The 20,879-nt window shown below is 63.9% G+C and overlaps 1 protein-coding gene across 14 annotated transcripts in view; it reads right to left on the bottom strand.

Moving 5' to 3' along the window:
- Positions 1-20,879, bottom strand: part of GRAMD1B (GRAM domain containing 1B) — a 214,273-nt gene that overhangs the window by 12,435 nt on the left and 180,959 nt on the right. For 11 of the 14 annotated variants that reach the window (XM_055132831.1, XM_055132830.1, XM_055132833.1 and 8 more), the window contains 9 exons: positions 14,514-14,724; positions 10,935-10,955; positions 6,330-6,414; positions 5,954-6,057; positions 5,236-5,331; positions 4,439-4,519; positions 3,686-3,801; positions 1,525-1,750; positions 896-1,085 (listed from right to left, as the gene is read on the bottom strand). In XM_055132831.1, the coding sequence (XP_054988806.1) occupies positions 896-1,085; positions 1,525-1,750; positions 3,686-3,801; positions 4,439-4,519; positions 5,236-5,331; positions 5,954-6,057; positions 6,330-6,414; positions 10,935-10,955; positions 14,514-14,724 (1,130 nt within the window). The remainder of the gene's footprint in view (positions 1-895; positions 1,086-1,524; positions 1,751-3,685; positions 3,802-4,438; positions 4,520-5,235; positions 5,332-5,953; positions 6,058-6,329; positions 6,415-10,934; positions 10,956-14,513; positions 14,725-20,879) is intronic. The other 3 variants (XM_055132834.1, XM_055132836.1, XM_055132837.1) reach the window with 1 other exon arrangement.

Below are 20,879 nucleotides of genomic sequence, written 5' to 3'. Positions count from 1 at the left end.
CTGGCAGTGCTGGGACACGTATGTGTGCATGTGGGCCACACCTGGCAGTGCTAGGACATGTATGAGTATGTGGGGCATACCAGCAGTGTTGGGACACGTTATGTGTGTATGTGGGGCACACATGACAGTGCTGGGAACATGTATGTGTGTATGTGGGCCACACCCAGCAGTGATGGGACACGTATGTGTATGTGGGGCACACCCGGCAGTGCTGGGACATGTATGTGTGTACATGGGCCACACCCGGCAGTGCTAGGACATGTATGAGTATGTGGGGCACACCAGCGGTGTTGGGACATGTATGTGTGTATGTGGGGAGCACACGACAGTGCTGGGTACATGTATGTGTGTTTGTGGGGCCACACCCAGCAGGCAGTGAAGGGACACATGTGTGTATGTAGGCCACACCTGGCAGTACTGGGACACGTAATGTGTACGTGGGTCACACCTGGTAGTGCTGGGACACATATGTGTGTATGTGGCCCATGACAAACCAATGCTGGACAAACCCACTGCCACGTAGTGGGCCCCTGAGTTTGGCTCTTGCCCTGGAGACTGTTCTGGGGAGGTCTCAGAGGCCCAGCAGGCAGGCGACGAGGGCTGCTCAGACCAGACCAGACATGCCGCCAGGGAATGGAGCTGCCGCTCTCCTGGGCCACTGAACCAGGGCGGAGCTTCAGGGACAAGGGCAGGTGGCCCGAGAAAGCAGACACGGAAGACAGGAAGTGCTGCACCCCACAGCCTGGGCCTGAGCCAAAGTGCCGGCTGGCCCCTGGGTGTCGCGCTCTGACTCCAGCTCCCTTCTACAGAAGAAGTGGGGCCCACCCGGGCCGGGCCAGGCCAGCGCTCGGCCCCCCGGGGGAGAGCCCCCCTCACTCTCACAAGAGTGGCCCACCTTCGTCGTGGGTGTCCGAGGAGTCGCTGAGCTCGGTGGGGATGTCCTCGTTGTCGTTGAAGTCCAGCGACGGGGAGGTGACGGGTGCCGTGATGTCCAGCTTCTCCCCGATGATGCCGTCCATGGCCAGCTCCTTCTCCAGGGCCGAATCCCTGTCTAGCACCTCCTCCTCCAGGGGCAGCCCATCAAACTGCAGTGGGGACAGGGGTCACCGCTCTGCCCCGCCGGGAGGGGGCTGGGGGCGGGCGCGGGTGCATGCTCGCCCCAGCTTCTCTGGCTCTGTGTCAGGGGCCCGTGGCATCGGCCAGGGACGCCCAGCATCTTGGGGCTGGGAGTCAACACGACTCTGCTCTCTGTCGGCCTTGGAGCGAGCCCCTCGGGAGGGCTCTGCCACCTCCTCCCCCTTTCGGTTTGTCTGTCTAACCCAGGCCCAGGGACACGAAGCCCCGCCCCGCCTTCCTTGCGGGAACATGGAACCGCGTGCTGGGAACTGCGCCCTTCTCCAGGCCTCGGGCACCGGCGGCCCTGGCAGGCCCTCCCCGCCAGCTGGACACGGGCCGGTTTTCACCTGCCCACACACGCAGCGCCCCTCCGTGCGTCCCCCGCCCCCGCCCCAGGGCTGGGGCCACCTGAGCTGGGGACACGGGCTGCAGGCGGGCAGGCAGGCGGGGTGGCCGGGGCCGGGGCCGGCCACGCACCGAGACGGGGGCCTCGCTGCTCCCGGTGGATGTCAGGGTGCTGTTGGTGACGGACTTCTTGGGCAGCTGCGGGCTGGCGTCCGGCTTGGTCTCGACGCTGCTCTTGGACGAGCTATCGTTCACCTCGTTCTCCTCCACCGGGATCTCCTCACAGTAGCTGCGGGACAGCAGGGGCGGCCGGAGGGCCCGCGGTCAGCACCCATCTCAGACCGAGGCACGAGCACCCCTGGCCCCCACACACGGGGACAAGACCTTCCCCAGATGGCTGCCCGGGGCTCTGCCCCCAGCTGTGAGGTCCTCCCTCTGCAGTGCTCCCCAGTGAGAATGGGGGGGCGGGGATCTTTCTTTCCCTTTTCTTTGGGTCTGGGCCACCCCTGGCGTTGCCCAGAGACTACTCTTCACTCAGACCATTCCCAGCACCGCCTTGGGGACCCCCAGCCAGGGCGGACCCGGGCACCCCTGCAGCCAGAGCGACTCTGTTCTGGTGAGTGCACCCCTGCCCTGAATGATGCAGAGACGTGCATGATGCTGCCCACGTGAAACCGTCTTCAGCAACACAGAGCCCGGCTGGCCGGGCATGGCCGGGCACACGCTGACGGGTGTGTTGGGTGCACACTTCAGGCGCCGCCGCCAGGGGCCCCTGGGCTGAGGCTTCCCCGGCTTTCTCCCCACCTGCAGCCCGCCGGCAGCCTGTGCCCACCTCCCTGCCCGCCATCTGCTCGGTACATGCAGCCTGCTGCCTCGCGCGCGCGGTGCACGGGGCCCGGCCCACGGCCTCCCTTGAGCCACTGAAGCCACATTCCTGGTGCGATGTTGGTCCTGGCCGCCTTTCCTGCGTGTGCACAGACCTTCCCGGGCTCAGACATGGGCGATTCTGCCCGTCTCGTGTCTGTCTGCTCTCGGCCCCACGTTTGTGTCGAGCCCCCTGAGCTCACAGCATCCCCCCTCATGCCCCGGCTGCATGAGGCTTCGCTCATCAGCCGATGATTCCCCATGCGAGCGGGGGGGGGGGGGGGCAGTCTGCCCTTCTGGCCAGGAAGGCCGGGCAGCCCTGAAGGCACCAGGGGCTCCCCTCGAACCCGTAGCTGACCCTCCTACAGAGCCTGGCGCCCCCTTCCCGGCCCCCGACTGCAGCCCTGCCGCTGCCCCCCTCCCTCCACAGGCGCTGAATCACTCAACAGCCCCGACGCCTGCCCTTCCTCCCCCCGTCTATGTCCAACTCAGCCCAGGGCCCTGGCCTGGGGGCGTCTAGTCCATCTCCCCGCCGAGACCCAACACCAGTCGGACCAAGGGCTCAGCACCTGCTGCACCTGCCGCCCCAGCCCTTCCCCTCCCCACCCCGCCTCAGCTCACTGCCCACGCCCCGTGCCCTCTGCCTGGGCTGGTCTTGCCCTTCCACTTCTTTCAGGGCCTTTATGGAGTTTCCCCTGGGAAGGCACTGGCTGCACGCACGCACACACACACACACACACACACACACACACATGCATGCATGGACAAACATACACATATAGACACACACTTGCACAGACATGAACACACATACATACACATGCACACACACATACATACATACACATGCACACACAGACACATACCACAAACACAGACATACACACATGCATGCAGACACACGCATACACACACTCGCACACATAGAAATACACACATGCACGCAGACACACGCATACACACACTTGCACACACACGCACATAGACATACACACATGCACACAGACACACGCATAGACACACACACTTGAACACACGGACATAGACATATATACATGCATGCAGAGACACACATGTAGGTACACCATACACGCTCACACAGACATGCAGACACGCATATACGCAGACATATACACACACAGATACACACACATATAGACACACACTACACGTGCTTGCACACACGCACATACACACACATGCACACATACTGACGCACACTCGCGCACACACACGCAGACACATGCTCGCACACACATGCACACACACATACTCTCTCACACACGCATGCATTGCCCCTCCTCCTGATGCCTGCCCCTCAGCCCTCGCCTGCCCCTCGCTGCCCTCCCTCCTGGCTCACCCCATCGTGTTGAAGTCGTCGTCGGGGGGCACGTAGTCCTCGTCGTCGCTCGTCAGGCCCAGCTCGTTGCCATAGCACTGGTGCACGAAGTGCCACAGCTCCTTGGGGCACAGGGGCTGCGGGGGGGACAGGGGCCCTCAGGGGGGGCGGGGGGCCGGACACCCTCCAGGCGGCAGACTTCTCTCCCACCCTCCATCGATGAACTGACCAGGCAGACGCCCCTGTGGGCGCGGCTGTCCCGTCCATGCTCGGGGACAAGCCTGCACTCTGGGGCAGGGCCGGCAGTGGGTCGGGGCTGGGTGCGGAGGCTGGGGCTCCCCTCGGGGCTCCCCATCCCCACCCGCCAGCCCTCCCCACGTGCTCAGCTCCCTGCCGGGGTGGCCAGAAGCTCCCGGAGCTCCTGGTAAGTGTGGAGGAGCAGGGGCGGCCCAGAGGAAGCGAGTCTGGGGGCGAGCAGGGGGGTGGGTAGGGCAGAGCAGGGCCCTCCTCCGTCCCTCCCCGCTCCGTGCGCCCTACTGGGCTGCACACGGCAGGTGCGTGCAAAGGGGCACACAGCTAGGCTGAGAGGAAATGCTGTTGCTGGCCAGGCGTCACGAGGACGGGGCGGAGATGCGACCACTCTCTTCTGCAGGGCGCGCGTCGCCCCTTCCCCTGGGCTCCAGAGCCCCGAGGACAAGCGCCCCTCTGGAGGCGGCCACGCTCTCCGAGGGCTGATGCCCAGAGGAGGGCCCGGGGCGGAGGGGCGGCACTGACCTTCTCGAGGAGTGCATTCTGCCAGAGCCGGAACATCATCATGTACGTCCGATCCCGGGCCCCGAAGGAAGTGAAAAAGTGCTGGGCGGGAAGAGAAAAGCGGGAACGCCCGTGAGGCCTTCCCCACCGCGGAGGCACGGGGCTCCTTCCTTTCACCAGCAGTGACCGACTCCCCGCTCAGGTCCGCACCTGGCGCGGCTCGCCCATGTCTGCCAGCGGAAGGGAAAGTGCGTCCACCCCTCTCTTCGAGGGGGGCCTTCCCCAGGCGCGGCAAGGTGCAGCCCGGGTGGCCGCCGGACCCCATGCAGACTCCCGCCAGAGACAGATTCAGACCACACTACCGACCCCTACAGAGCTAGTTTGGTTCTTGCCGCATCGCCGTGGTCAGCACAAACACGGCCCGGTCCTGACCCCAGACTGACTTGGTCCGGGGATCACAGAACACGCTTCGTCCTGGATTTTATCGGCTAACACCCCTCAGTCTGGCGCATGGTCCATCTCCCAGCTCTCTGCCGCGTCGCTGCTATTTTGGTTTGGGGGCTGCCCCCGGTGCTGTGCTTGGGGATCACTCCTGGCGGGCTCAGGGGACCCTATGAGATGCCGGGGCGGGGGGTCTAACCCCAGCTGGCCTCGCCCTCCCTGCTGTGCTCTCTCCCGGCCCGAGTGAGTCTCATCTCTCGGGAAGTCTGACCCTCCTGGCGGCTGTGCGGGCAGAACCCCGTCTGCACAGTGCTCCGAGATTCCGTGACGTCATCAGCCGTGTGGGGGGTCAGCCCGGACGGGCAGGGCGTGCCTACCTTTTCGGAGTCAGTGCAGACTTGGATGGCATTGGGGATGAGGCGAGCTGTCTTCTCTTTCGTCATGGAGCAGATGTCTTTCAATCGGACGGTCAGCTGGACGGGGGAGGGGAGAGAGAGGCAAGAGGATGAGGATGGAGGCGCTGGCTTGGGGTGGGCAGCACTTCCTAATTCGGGCTGCACAGGAGGGTCTGCGGGTCTCCCCCAGGGTCCCAGGGAGCCCCGAGGCTGTCCAGGCAGCCTCGTGCTGCACTTCGACGGTTCTGATCACGCACAGGGTCTGCACTGCTAGTGGCCGCCCACAGAGGTGCCGGACAGGAGCTCAAAGGCCAGTGGACCCTCCCTCTGGGTGGCGAGGGAGGACGTCACAGGAAGGCAGGACGAGTCCCCAACTGCACGGCTCGCCGGCCCCAAACCCAGAACCCAGAGTCCAGAGCCCAGAAAGCAGAAGCTGGTCCTGAGCCTTGGGTCAACGCTTCCTGGTCTCCTCTGCTGCCTTCGAAGCGACTCCGGCCATGGGTTTACCTACACCCAGCAACAGCCAATTCTCGGGACACTTCCATGCCCAAGAGGGGGTGGGGGCGGGGGGGACCCCGAAGGGCAGACCAAGTGCCCAGCCCCAAGCGGGCATGTGCGTCAGTGATCTGCCCCGGGAGCTGGGGGCCAGCATGCGCCAACCAGAGAGAAGGGGGAGCACTCCCCGGCCCCTGATCTTTACCAGGGTTTCCCAGCGGAAGATGTTGCTGTAGAAGCAGATCCAGTTCTCAGAGAGGTAGAGTCGGCCTTGGAGAAGAATGTCTCTCTGCAGCGCGCAGGAGTAATCTGTGATGGGACATGGGGGGGAGGACGCTCAGGGGCCAGGAGCACTGTCGGCAGGGCAGCCCCTCCGACTGCCTTCCCTGGCTGCCCTCCAGGAGGCAGGGCATGAGAGGTGCACCCCCCACCCCCGTGGAAGGAGACGGAGCGGAAGGTGGACGCTGGAGGCAGAGGCGGGACCAGACTCGACCAGCGCACCTGCACCCCCCCCCCAGGGCCACCTGAACACCCTCCCTGCCACCACTGGACACCGCCCACACACGCGCTGCCCTGCTCACCCACGATGAGACGCTCCGTGTCCGGAAGCTGCTTGAAGAGCTTCCGGAAGTCTTCGTTTCTCTGCTTGTATGTGGGGCTCAGCACCTGTGGGCCGGGGACAAGCTCAGTGCGGTTCCTGCAGGCGCTGAGGGGTGCAGAGTCACCGGGGCGCCAGGGGCTGGGTTAGGTGCCTGCCCGGGGGTGGGGGGTGGGGGGTAGGGTTGAAGGGGGGAAGGAGGCGAGACTCGGGACACAGGAGCTTTGCTCCCGGTGCCCCTCACGGATGAGGCCCGCGCCCCGGCCTCATCACACCATGCCCAGGCCTCGTCACACCCCAGGGGGCTCCCTGGCCCCCAAACCCAATCACGTGGGCTCAGAGCAGCCCTCCCCACTCCCCTCCTCCGGAGCTGCCCGGCTCACTTGGCCACCACCCTCTTACGGAAAAATTAACATCCCTCGGGGCTGGAGCAATATCACAGCGGGTAGGGCGTTTGCCTTGCACAAGGCCGACCCGGGTTCGATTCCCAGCATCCCATATGGTCCCCTGAACACTGCCAGGAGTAATTCCTGAGTGCATGGGCCAGGAGTAACCCTTGTGCATCACCTGGTGTGACCCAAAAAGAAAAAAAAAATTAATATCCCGGTTCCTTGACCTCGGCTCCCCTTTGGGGCGCCCCAGTCGATAAGGAACCTCCAAACCATCTCGCAAATCCTCCCTGGGCATTCTGGGAGCCACTGAACAGACCCAGCTTCTGCTCTGATGCCGTTTCGGGGGGCTCTGACCCAAGACGGCGACCAGGTGGGCCACGTGCCTGACTCCGGGCTGCAGCCCCACCCACCCCCAACCCCCAACCCTTCCAGCTGCCTTTTCTGATCTCCATGATGCAGAATACAAGAACAAAGCAGAGGCGAGGGTTCCGTGATGGAACGGGCCCACCCCGCGCCCTGCCCTGCGCCCAGCCAGCTTGTCCCTGGCATGGCCGAGCCGCGTCTGCTTGCCCTGCCCGAGCCCATGTGGCGGCCCGTGGCCTTGGATGTGAGGATGCACAGGGTGGCCCCTTCCCCACCCACAGCCATGGGCATCCACCAGCAAATGAGCTGGGGACGGTCGCTCTTGGCTTTCTGACATTCTTGGTCAAGGGGACCGAGAGGACAGTGAGGCTGACGCCCCCCTGAGTGAAGTGGCCCAACAGCTTCCGGCAAGAGCAGGCAGGAGCCTCGGGAGTTCTGGGGGGGCACGCGGGGTTGGGGGGCACTGGCACAGGCCTCCCTTGAGGCTTCCCGAGAGAGGGAGGAAGAGGGAGGGGAGGGCGGGGGGAGGCAGAGTGTGTGAGCAAGAGCGCTTTTAATTATCTTAGACTCCATTTGAATTTTACTTGTCTGTTTGCTCTCAGAGACTCAGACCCCGGACCTCAGCAGGCGCGCTGGCCCGAGGCCGCCCTGCCACCGGATCCCCAGCCCTGAGCTGAATCTCCAACGTCTGTTTCAGCATATTCTGAGCCGTCCTGGCGCCCCGGTGCCCGCCGCCGTCCCCAGGCCAGTCTCCGCTGAGGACGTGCAGGCGGCAGCAACCCCCGGCCTGAGGCTGGGTGTGGGAGCGGGCACGGCAGGAAGCAAAGTGCACCGGGGGGCTCCCGGGGAGGGCAGCCCCTCGGCACACGATGCCTCTGGCCTCCCCGCGTCCCCCCTGGCCCCCAAGTCCTGTCCCCTGCTGGCTTCCATTCCCCCAGGCCGCACATGAGAAGCCCAGCTCAGAGCCGGGCAGCCTGCGTAGGGCTGGGGGTCTCGGTGCGTGAACAGCGTCAGGCAACCAACGGCCCAGGGACCCCGGCAGGGAACACGCTGCTACGGGGAAGCCCAGAACTCCACGGGCCTGCCGGGTCCCTACTGGCTGGCGCCAAAGCCCCGAAGCGGAGATGCTTATGCCCCCTCCCTGCCCCTCCCTCACTGCTGTGTATCTGACGAGGGTCCCCAGAGAGAGGGGCAGGGGTCTGGCTGCTGTTCCCACACCAGCAGGAGACACACCGCATCTCTCCCATCCCACTGAAGGGACAAGCTGTGACCGGGGGACGGGACACAATTCAGCCCTGGGCCACAGGCTCGCAGGCAAAGCCCTCGCCCCCACCCCTGGACAGGGGCCCCAGCTACACTAGATGCCCGTGGACACTGAGCTTGCCCGTGGACCCCCAGAGACTGTGCCTCACCCCTGCAGCTCCCCTCCACCCCCCGCCCCGGTCCCCACCCCGAGCTGAGGTTGCAGGTCCCGGACTCAAAGTCCCCAGAGGGCTCCGGGTCAGGGAGGGGCCCCGGGTGGGGGGAGCAGGGGGGGCAGTGCAGACGCACACTCACGGCTGGGATGTACTCGGACCCGGGCCAGTCCCAGAAGGGCTCGGAGCAAGCGCCCGCGAGCTGGCTGAGGTACCAGCCTCGGGCCAGGCCGTCCTGCTCCGGGGGAGGAAAGCGCCAGGGAACGCCAGACTCCGCCAGGGGCTCCATGGCTGCCTGTCCGCCGGCCCGGGCATGCGGGCAGGGCCAGGGGCCGGGGAGCGGAGGGGCCGTGGCCGACGGCTCCCCGTCCTGCAGCTGTCCCGGGGGAGGGTGTGGTCAGCAGCAACGGCTCTGTCCCGCTGGGCTCCCGGGTGGGACAAGGGTGGTCGGTCCTTCCGCCCAGGGTCCTGACTCCGGTCCTGGCGCGCAGGACAGTGGCTGTGGCCGGCCAGGGCGCGGGTCCGCTCACTGGTCACCCCCACGTGGCCCCGGGCTCCTTCTCGCTCTGCAGCTGCAGCTGGGGCTCCCCCAGGCCCGTTCCCCGACGCGGCCTCGGCCAATGTGCAGCGGGCACAGGGCGGGCGCTGGGTGATGAGTCACATCCCTCCCGGGGGCCCGGCCCCCCACCCCCACATCCTTCTCCCCAACCCTTGTCCTCCTGGCTGACCAGCAAACAGCGTCTTTGTTCGAGGTCCCTCGGCGGGAGGGAGGGAGGGAGAGAGGGAGGGAGGGAGGCGGGCGAGGGGGGGGCAGGGCCGGGCCCCACACATGCTTCAAGTTACAGGGTCTGGGAGATGCCCCGGCCAACGGCCTGCAGTAACCCTTGGCCAGAGGCCGGGCACCGCTGCCCCGGGTGGGGGCGGGGAGGAGGCCACGCCAGGGCGCCACTGGGATGAGGACATCTGAAACGTGACTCCAGGCAGCCTGGGACTCAGGGACGCACGCGCTACCCCCCGGCTGCTCGTCCACCAGTCCTGGCTCCCTGGACGCTGGGCAGAAGTGGGGGGCCACAGGGCCCACGGGGGCCCCTTTCCTTCCAGCACCCATAGGACAGCCAAGGAGTCCCTCGGACCCGACACCACATCGCACCAGATATGGAGCCCGGGAAAGGCAAGGACGGGTGTCGGGGGCTCGGGGGCTCAGGAGGGATGGGTAGCAGGACAGCCAGGCCGAGGAGAGCCTGCCCCCGCAGTGTCCCCACCCAGGGCGGGCAGCGACCCGCCTGCCTGGGCACAAGGGGCTCCTTTGCCCGGGGCGTCTCGCCGGCCTGACGTGACCCCACGCAGACTTTCGGCAACTCAGAAAGGCGGAGGGAACATCCCGACGGCAACGGTGCCCAGGGGGCACCAAGGTCCTCCCCGAGCCCCGGGCCAGTGGGCACCCAGGCCGCTCGGAACCGTCAGCGCACACGTGCCCGGCCAGTCCGTCCCATCCACGCGGGCCATCCTCCCAGTGACCGTTGGCGGCTCATTCCTGGGACCACACGAGGCCGACCAGGTGGGAGGGGCCGCAGAGAGATAACCCGCAGGAGGGTGGGGGGAAAGCCCATCCCTGCGCTTCCTCCCGGGCAGGGCGGGGCAGGGCGACCGTGCCCAGGGAGTTGGTCCCTGGCTAAACATTAACAACAGGGCAAACACTGGGCGCTGGGACCAAGTGGTACCCGGGGTGCAGCGGCCAGCGGGAAGCAGGTGGGTGCAGGTGGTATATGAGCTCATCAGGACAGCCTGCAGGGAGGCCTGTGGCCCCATGGGAGGGGGTGGGGGACAGAGACGGGGCAGTGGACAGGGGACAACAGGCAGGGGAAACTGCACAGGGGGCACAGACAGGGGCCAGAGGACAGTGAACAGGGGGTAGGGGCCGGTGGACAGTGACCAGTGGGCAGGACAGTGGACAGAGGACAGTGGGCAGGGGCCAGGATGGGGCCTGCGGGAACAGGAAGAGGACTGGGTGGGACACAGAGAGCCCGAGGAGGAGAGGGATGGGGAGTCAGGTGACCCCGAGTCCACCAGAGTCAGAGGCTGAGAGGAGGAAGTGGGCAGAGCCAGTCAGCACGTGGGCCGAGAGCTGCTCTCGGTGGAGGGTGGACAGGGGACAGCAGCCATCCACCCCGGGCCTCGGGCAGGGCACGGCACTGTCACACGTCCCCGGGATGCCAAGAGCCAGAACCTTGGGCCTGAAGTCGCTGCCCCAGGACTCTGTGACCCTGGGCCTGGCCCCACTCGCCGGCAGGACCCCCAGCTCAGCAGCTGCCTGGGCCCCTGCCCCCGTCATGCCCACAGTGGCTGGGGGCTGCTTCCCGCTTCCCCCGCTCCCAGCCCGCCCGCCCGCGCCCCCGAGGAGAGAGACGGGGTACTCACGTTATACCAGCTCTGGCTTTTCTGCAAGGACAAAGAGAGGAAGGCAGGGTCAGTGGAGGTGGCCGCAGGCGCGGGCACACACACAGCAGGGGGCGCAGCGCGGGGCTCCCCGGCCACTCCTTTCTCCAGCATCCCCGAAAGGAGCACCACGGGGATAGCGCATGCCGGAAGCCGCCCGGGGCGGCAGCAGCGGTGCCCAGAACCTGGGGGGCGTGGGGGGCAGGTTCTTTGGGCGGGGAGGGGGGTGGAGATGCACCGTGGGCATCTCAGACCTGTCCCGGTGCGGGGGGGGTGGCTGACCGGAAGCCCGTGTGGAAGGCAAGGGGCTCTGGGGCGTGAGGGCAGAGGGGCTCCATGGGGCTTGGCCAAGCCGAGGGCAGGAAGGTGGGGCACGCATGCGAGGGCCCTCCTCAGCTTCCTGCGCTCCCTCGCGGCCGGGGGCCAGCCCGGCTCCAGGCTCCCACTCTGGGGGCGACTGCGATGCTTTAGGGAAGAAGGCGGTGAGGATGGCATCCTACACCCCCGATAGGGGGGCAGGTGGGGGACAGACAGGGCCAGACCTCCCTCCCTGGGGGTGGGCTGGGGTCCTCTCGACTGGGTGGGCTGTGGGGGCCCCTGCCTGCACCCTGAGGGCTGCCTCTCCTGCTGCCCACTCCCGGTCCCTGCCATGGGCCTGGGCTGCCCGTGAGTGCGAGCAGGGGAGGGTGGGGGCGAGGGGAGAAGTGATCCTTCACTGGGGAGCCCTGCCACGTCACGGAGGGGGCTGGGGGGGTCTCCCTGTCCAGAACAGGGCCGGGAGGGTCGGCGCTGCCCACCCGGCCCGAGGAGGGCTGAGAGTGAGGTGAGCGGCTGGTAGCTCAGGAGGGCATCGGGTAGCCCCACCCACAGCGGACACACCAGCACAGCGCCTCGCGCCCCCGCCGCCCCGTGGAAGGGCAAGAATAGGGCCCCAGGGAAGCTGTGGGGGACCCTCCCCAAGTGGCCGCCAGAGGTGCCTGGCCAGGAAGCTGTGTCCTGCACCCTGGCCCTTGACCCTGTCTGTTCCGAGAGGGACAGCTCCGCGGCATGAGTTGCGACCAGCTCCGGAGGCCGCCTCTGTCCCCCCACCAGGACTGAGACCAAGGGGGAGTCCCTGCGGGCACAGGGCAGGCTGGAGGATGGGCTGGGGGGAGGGAGTGGGGAGAAGCACCCAGCAGGTGGGGGTTGGGGGGGCACTGACAACCCAGGGGCGTCGACTGCCTCCTGGAGTGCAGCAAGCATCCCCGGGGCAGCCCCCAGCCCCGCAAAGACTGGGGACAGGGCAGGGAGCAGGGGAGGGGCGGGTGGGCTCTACGCCTAGCAGGGGTGGGGGAAAGAAACTTCTTACTTTGATCAGCTTAAGTCTGTCGTACTGGAAAGAAAACCGTACACATTAGGACTGACGCTCTGGGAGAATCTGGGCGTGAAGCCGCCAAGAGGCCAGCAGCCCGGCCCAGCACGGGAAGGACTGGCCTGGCCACCTGCTCTAGATACAGGGCCCAGAAGGCAGCTGTTGGCGCCCTCTGCTGGCCGCCGGCGTCACTGCGGGCCAGAAACTTGGGGGGGGGGGGGTTCCCAGGAGGAGGAGCTAAACCCTGAGCATTCCAGTTGCGGGATTTAGGGGGTTACCCTAAATTTAGGGGGAGCGAAGACAGGGAGTGGGGTGGCCTAGATGCAGAAGCCATCTCTTCACCCCTGCAGCCTTCCCATTCTCCCTACCTTCCTCACCCCTGCAACCTTTCATTCCACTCTGCCCTGCAGTCTTCCCTCCTGTCCTCACCCCTGTAGCCATCTAATCTCACCTCTTCATACCCCTATAGCCTTCCCTACCTTCCTCACTCCTGAAACCTTCTCTCGTCTCCTCAGCCCTGCAGCCTCCCCTCCTCTCCTCACCCCCAGTCTTTCCTCCTCTTCTCACCTCTGCAGCCTCTCCTTCCCTCACCCCTGCAGTTTTCGCTGCTCTCCTCACCCCTGAAGCATCTCCTCCTCACCCCTGCTGTTTTCCCCTCCTGTCCTCACCCCTGTAGCCATCTAATCTCATCTCTTCATACCCCTGCAGCCTTCCCTACCTTCCTCACTCCTGAAACCTTCCCTCCTCTCCTCAGCCCTGCAGCCTCCCCTCCTCTCCTCACCCCCAGTCTTTCCTCCTCTTCTCACCTCTGCAGCCTCTCCTTCCCTCACCTCTGCAGTTTTCGCTCCTCTCCTCACCCCTGAAGCATCTCCTCCTCACCCCTGCTGTTCTTCCCTCCTGTCCTCACCCCTGTAGCCATCTAATCTCACCTCTTCATACCCCTGCAGCCTTCCCTACTTTCCTCACTCCTGAAGCCTTCCCTCCCCTTCTCAGCCCTGCAGCCTCCCCTCCTCTCCTCACCCCAGTCTTTCCTCCTCTTCTCACCTCTGCAGCCTCTCCTTCCCTCACCCCTGCAGTTTTTGTTCCTCTCCTCACCCCTGCAGCCTTCTCCTCGCCTCTTCACACCCTGGGGCCTTGCCTCGCTCTGCACTGCACACCCTCCTCCCATGTGCCTTCTGAAGTCTGGCGGTCCTGCACATACATTTCCCAGATAGCACAGTCGCCCCCGCTTCCTTGGGGCACCTCCCCCCTGTTGGTCCTCTTATCCCCTCACCCACGAGGGCCCTCGGTGTGCTGGCCTTTGCTCTCTCACCGAGAGCCCAGGCAGGGAGTGGCCAGAGCTGCTGTATAGACTCCGGGGCTGACTGTGGGGTCCAGGCAGGGGAAGGAGCAGCGAGACGCGGGGAAGCAGCTCCTGAGTGTCGGTCACTTCAGGGACCCCCTCCACCTGCCAGGAAGCAGGGGCCGCCCGACACAGCAGGTACTGGGGGTCAGGACCTGTGGCTTCGCGGGGTGGGGTGGGGCATCGTCCCCAAAGGAATTGGGGGTGGGGGGTCTCAGGCCAAGGCAGCTGTGGGGAGCAGGCAGCACACGGGGCGAGAAGGACAGGACTACTCTCAAGACTTTGGGGGCACCGGGCAAAGCCCTCAGTGGCACCAAGGCTGCCTGCTGGGGACAACAAGGCCAGCCTTGGGGACAGGGGCCAAAGCAGGGCACCGGCCAGACGGGGCGGGGCAGGGAGCACTACAGACGACCGGACAGCGGGCAGCTGGACAGACAGAGGTGGCTTACTTTTGAGAGGCGCTTGTGAGACTAAGACCATGCATGCAAAGAAGTTTGGGGAGATGGTGGGAAGAAGAGGAAGAACAAGAAATCAAAAGGCAGATCCAGGCGGGGGGCCCGCCCCTCCCCTTCCGGAGGCCCCTCGGCCCCTTCCCCCTCCCCGGCTGTGAGTCCAGAGCAAGGCTCCGGGGCTGGCAGTCTCGAGGGCGCGTCCACCCTGCGCCCCCAGTCCTGTCCTCAGGGGCCAGCCCCAGGCATGTCTGAGATGTCCAGACCTGGGCAACGTCCTCTGGCCACCTGGACCACATGTGGATTCGTGCCCATCTACAGTGGGGCACAGCCCTACGGGGACCCCCTCCCCACCCTGGGAGCACAGCCTGTGTATGGGGGGAAGCCCCCAGCGCACCTCGAGTCAGGGTGCAGCTCACCTTGGAGTTCTTGCCCCCGCTGCGGCCGGACTGCGAGGAGCAGCTGCGCTGCACGCCCTGCTCCGGCGTGGACGGAGACTTGTCCGAGGAGTGGTCCGAGCCCTTCTCCACCATGGCTTCGCCGTCCGGGTTCTGGGGGGTGGGCGAGCGCGACCGTTTCCGGAGGATGGGGGAGCAGGCGGGCGTGCTGCGGTTGGAGTTACTGGCAGTGCTGCAGGGGCCAAGGGGGAGCGGGAGTGGGCGGGGAGGGAGGGAGGGAGGAGGAGACACAGGTGGTCAGTCACTGTAGGCCAAAGCCAGGTCCCGGAGGCAACTCGGTGGGGGGCCAGGGAGAAACTGGGAGATCCAGGGCCGCCCTGCAGGCCGACTGCACCGTCATACCGGCGCTGGCCAGGAGAGGGCGCCGGCGCCCAGCGCCGTGGGCAGGTGCAAGGGGGGAAGGCGCCGTGAGCCTCAGGCAGGCCCAGGATTGCTCCTCCCGATGAGATGCAAAACGGTCTGGGAAACACGGAACCTCCCACTGGAGATCACCAGCACATTTTACATACGCAAGTTCATGGTGTTCATTTTGTTGGGGAGGCACTGGTTAGTAAAATAATACAAACAGGGGCTGGAGAGATAGTCCGACGGGGAGGGCGTCTGTTTGCCTAGCACACAGCTGACCCTGGTTCGATTCCCCGCATCCCCTAGGGTCCCCCAGCACCGCCAGGAGTGATTTCTGAGCATCACTCGGTGTGTCCCCCAAACAAAACCATGCAAAACCAGGAATCACCCCACTTCCAAAGCGTGAGACCCCTGGAACCTCTATGGCCCGCAATGCTGCCAGCCCTGTGAGCTGACGCTGTTTCCCTCCTAAGCCCTGCTGGTGCCCGCCGGGGCGGTCTACGCGCAGTTCCTAGTCTGTGACCCTCCCCTTCAGGTGCCTGTCCAACCTCGCGCACCCACCACACCCGAACCCCCCTCCCCCCCCCCACACACACAAGACTACGGGGTCTCTGGGTATTTCCTTGCCATTTTGCCTGTGTACTGAATGCAACGGGAAGAGAAGGGATGCGGGAGAGCGAGTCAACGCAGAGAGATGGAGAGGAGGAGAGAGGGGGGCTGGACACAGTGGTCTTCAGCCACTGCTCCAGACCAGGTGCAGGAAGGTCGAGGCCCACTGTGCCCTGCCTCAGCTCTCACTGCAGGGCTGCTCTGCGGCCGGGACACAGGACCCAGCTGGCCCGCAGGCGTGAAAGGCTGAAAGACGCTGCTCAGACAGGGGCGCACTTGGTGTGGAGGGCATGGAAACCGGAAATGGGGAAAAAAGCTACAGTGGGCTGGGAGTGAGACTGGGCGGCAGCACGTGCATGCGTGCACACACATAGAGACAGATGGACTGACACACACACACAACACACACACACAACACACACACACACACACACCTGGCATGGACTGTGGAGTCACATGATTCCACCCCCACCCCAAGTGGTCATCTAGTGTCACTAGACATGACCCCCCAACAATGAGGAAAAAAAAGATTGAGAGAGAGAGAGAGAGAGAGAGAGGGAGAGAGAGAGCGAGGGGGATGGAGGGGGATGGAGGGGGAGGCAGGGAGGGAGGGAGGGAGAAACAGAAAGAGAGAGAGCGAGCAAATGGGAAGGAAAGCAAGATAGAGCAGAAAGCTGCAGAAACACAGGGGAGGGGCGGAGAGAACCAGGGTCCCACCCCCCACCCCCAGCAGGCAGCACCCAGGACCAGGACCCAGGGCTGTCCAGCCCAGGCACTCTGTCCCAGGCTGCCCTAGGGAACAGGACGCCGTCATTTGCATGGAGATCAGCTGCGACCTCAGCTGTCCGTTGGAACTATTTGCATCAGCAGAACTATCAATCTGGGGTTCTGGATCCAGAGAACAGGAAGGACCCCAAGACAAATCAGGCAGGGGAGGGAGGGCCGCACGGACACAGAGCACTGGCCACTGGCTTTGGGAGGAGTCACAGAGCAACCGACTCTGAAATGCTCTTGAGGGCTGGAACGATAGCACAGCGGGGAGGCCTTGCACACAGCAGACCCAGGTTCAATCCCCGGCATCCCTTAGGGTCCCCTGAGCACCGCCAGGAGTGATTCCTGAGGGCAGAGCCAGGAGTAGCCCCTGAACATCGCCGGGTGTGACCCAAAAAGCAAAACAACAACAAAATGCTCTTGATTCCCACCACGGCTCCACCCACGGACCCTGACTCTCACCCTCGGCTACCCCGAGATTCCTGGCTGTGACATCACATTACGGGGGGGCCCAGGGGAAGCCTCTGAGAGCACACACAGGCGCCTTTCTCGGGGGCTCCTGGACGATCATGAACACCCGGCGTCTTGGACCCGTCGAGCTGGCAGCTCGGCTCTGGTCCTGTCCTGCCGGAAGGGCCATCTGTGGGTGTGGGGGCGGAGAGGAAGTCCATCCCTTGCCCAGCTCTGGATCCGTGCTGGTCACTGAGGGCATCTTCTCCAAGGGTGGGCGGGAATTCCAACTCACCCCGACTCTCCCTGGCTGCAAGAATCTCACCCCGGATGTCCACGAGGGTCCCTCACAGCCGAGGGCCCCCTCCAGGCCGCCCCCGGATGCTGAACTTTTGCTTTCAACCATCAGCCATAAACAGCCGCCAAGGGGGCTGGAGCAATAGCACAGCGGGGAGGGCGTTTGCCTTGCCCGCAGCCAACCCAGGTTCAATTCCCAGCATCCCATGTGGTCCCCTGAGCACCGCCAGAAGTAATTTCTGAGTGCAGAGCCAGGAGTAACCCCTGTGCATCGCCAGGTGTGACCCAAAAAGCAAAAACAACAACAACAACAACAACAACAACAACAACAACAACAACAAACCAGCTTCCAGGGCACTGGCCACCCTCAGCCCTGCTAAGAGACTGTCGCGTTGATGCTGTTCCTGAGCGTCCCCCTCCTCGCCTCCTTCCTCCCACCCGGCCACTCTCCTCTCAGCCCCCTTGAGCACACAGACCCTGCCCCACGGAGAGGGGGTCCCGCACCCGTCCACTTTCTAGGCCTTTCACTCGATGGGAAGCGAAGCACACCTGGCCGGGTGACCCCTGTCGGCGTCAGCCCCAGATTGATGGCCGAGTGGAAATTTCTTTCCAACAAATTCTCCCCGGCCCCTCCCAGGCTCAAAAACGAGCGTGCCACCTTTCCTCCACACCTTCCACCCTGACGTCGGCGTCCTGGAGCACCCCAGGCCCTCGGCCGGCAACTGTGTCTCCCACCTCACCCCATCCACCCGGACCTGCTACGTCCCATCACGGCTTCCCACCAAGCTCCCTTTTGATTTATTGAATGTGTTTTTCAAGTCAAGCCAAGAGAGGGGCTGGAGTGACAGTCCAGCGGGGAGGGCGTTTGCCCTGCGAGCAGCAGACCCGGGTTTAATCCCCGGTATCCCATAGGGTCCTCTGAGCACCGCCAGGAGTGATTCCTGAGTGTAGAGCCAGGAGGAAGCCCTGAGCATCGCCGGGTGTGACCCAAAAAAAGGAAAAAAAAAAAAGTAAAGCAAGAGAGTTTTTATTACAAAAAACTTCTTTAGAAAAATGTGAGGAGAGAGAATCGAGAGGGAGCACCTGTTTAAGAGAGAACACGGGCTTCTCTGGAGTGGCTAAAGCAAGCAGAGATAGAGATAAGGAGGCGAGACGTGTGTTCCAGGCAGAGCACGGCCTGAAGAGCAAACAGCCACCAAGCTTGAGCGTCCCCCCGCTCCTGCCCCAGGGCCTCGGTGTGCTTGCCTAAGACCTCCTCTCCCAAGGAGGGGGGAGGGCCTTCGCCCCACCTCCCTTCCTCTTGCTTATTGGCACACACACGAAATCCTCAGGACGAGAGCCAAAGTCCTCTGCTAGGCTGAGAACAGGGACACCCAGCTACGTCCAGTGTTACGTCTCCTTCCGCGCCTCAAGGTCCTCAAGGGGCCCGGGCCCTATACACCTGTCCCTCTCTGCTATGCCTGTCCCTGGATTTCTACTCCACCGGTGCCATGATGGGGAGCACCCTTTCCCTCTGAGCTACCAGAGCTCTGCTCACGTCCCCGGGGCCATCCCAAATCCTACCTTCTTCTGAAAGTTTTTCTAAATCTCTGTGGATGAAAGCTTCGAGGCTGTTCTGCCGGGAATTAAGGCGAGGGCCTGAGGACTGTCGGGGCGCACTCCGTCGGTGCCCCGCAGGCCCAGCGCACTGACCCTAAGGTTGATGGAATCAAACCTCCCCCAGAGGAGCCTGGGAGAGGGTTGAGGCCCCTAAAACAAACCTCCAGCCCCAGGACGACCGGCTCCTGCCCACGGCTCGGACAGACCCTCATTCCATGAAGCTCCAAACTATGAACATGAACAAAAATAGCCAAGGGCTTAGGAAGGTTTGTTTGTTTGTTTGGGGGAGTGTCTTGAAGTAGTGTCAAGCGTTTATAAAGTGTTAACTCATCGAACCTCCCCGAGGAACCTATGACATATTAATGGATGTTTCTGCCTTTTTTTTTAAAAAAAAAAAGATGATTAATCAAGTTGCGTCAATGACAAATCAAGGGACAAGTCCAAGCTGCACAGACGGGCTGTGTGCTGTGACACAGGCCCAGATGATGAGTCTGTTCTCAAGTCCGAGCATTCAGTAGCCGTTTACCAGGGGAATAATTGCTCTTGGCGGTGCTCAGGGGACCATATAGAGTGCGGGGGATCGAATCCGGGTCGGCCACATGCAAAGCAAGCGCCCTCCCTACTGTCCTATGGCTCTGGCCCATAACTTGCACGGTGACCATCCTGCTCTCTTACGGCCTCCTATTATTCCCGGCGGGTCAACCCTGAACTCCAAACCACGGTGCCCTGTCATCCTCACCGCCATCCTCACCTCTCCCCCGGGTTGCCACATTCCCTGTAGCCCACTCTGGGGCAGGCGGGGGGCTGCCGTGCCCTTCCCCGCTCCTGCCTGGGGTCTCTGCCCCCAGGTGACTCCTGGATCCTTCTGCCACGACTGGGGTGGCTGGTGGCACCATGGGCTGCCCAGATGCCACCCATCTGCCAGCCCTCCCCAGGAAGCCACCTGTGCTGGGCGGGTGCCGGCGGACCTGGCAGCAAGTCAGCTCTGTGCCCAGCCAGCCGTTCATTTCTGAGCACCCCGTGCCCAGCACAATGGTCATCTGCTGTCCCCGCGTTCCTCATTTGGGGCACTTGTTTGTCCTCTGGGGAATTGATCGTTTCTGCTTCAGAGACTGCCCAGGCTGGGCCCGATGCCTGGCCCCTCCTCTGCTCCTCCACCTGCAGGGCAGAGGGCGGTGGCCCCAGTCAGGTGGGCACCTGCACGCCGCCCACCTGGACATTCCAGGGCCAGGCCTCCAGGGAAGGCCGCGGGCTGGACCTGCGGGGAGGCAGCTCTGAATGCAGTACTGCCTGGTGAGTTGAGTCTTCTGGGACCCTCTGCCTGTCTGTGCCATGGCAATGGGGAGGGGTGGAGGGCCAGGCTGACCACAGGCCATTTTCCAGAAAAGATCTATTGTGTGCAATCAAGGAAGTAAAATTGAGCCCAGGGCCGGATACATAATAGATGTTCCATAAGCATGACTGAGCTGCAAATTACCATCCAGAAGACTTTAGATCCCCTCTCCGGAACGCAGGATCAAGACCCCCACCCATTCATATAGCGAATCCCATGGACAGGCTCTGTACGTGCCCTGCAACCGGTCATGGGAATCAACCTCTGTTCCGCCCACCCCACCCCACCCCAGTCAAGTACCAGAGACAGGAAGACAGGCAGGTGAATTTGCATAACATTTGCATGAGATTTACATGCAGCATCCCTCAGTAGGTCTGTCCGCCAGCCAATGGTTTTTCAGCTCTGGATTCCTGCTCGTCACTTAGCATTTTCTCTGAACCCTCAGAAAACAAACCTCAGCCAAGGGAGATGGGCAGGACACCCCAGCTAAAGCTCTGGAGGGCGGGGTGGGGGTAGGTAAGTCGCAATCCCCAGCCATGCCCCAGCTCCCCTGGGCCCTCCTTAGAGCACAGCAGGAAACTCACTTGGTGACTTCCCCTCCCCACCCCGTCCAGCACATTCTCCAGGACACTGGACAGATGGGTGAGGTCTGAGGATGCGCAGGGACGGACCCTACCCCCTCCTACGCCTTCTCTGCAGGCAGGGACTGGGGACCTCCTGTCTTACTGTGGTTCCCAGGTGGCACCTAGGAGAGAGGCTTGGCCTCGCTTGCTCTCGATGCTCAGTCTGAGGGTGGGCACACCCGATGGTGCGCGGAGCAGCACCCCGGATGGCATTTCCCTCTTCTTTTACTCTGCGCCAACTGCAGCACCCCGCGGGAACAGCCACCTGCTGCCAGGGCAAGAGCTCAAGGGTCACCTCTG

Source organism: Sorex araneus, chromosome 3, assembly GCF_027595985.1.
Source record: "Sorex araneus isolate mSorAra2 chromosome 3, mSorAra2.pri, whole genome shotgun sequence".
Taxonomy (NCBI): Eukaryota; Metazoa; Chordata; class Mammalia; order Eulipotyphla; family Soricidae; genus Sorex; species Sorex araneus.
The sequence above is the reverse complement of the archived record's forward strand: the minus strand, read 5'-3'. Positions and strand labels throughout refer to the sequence as shown.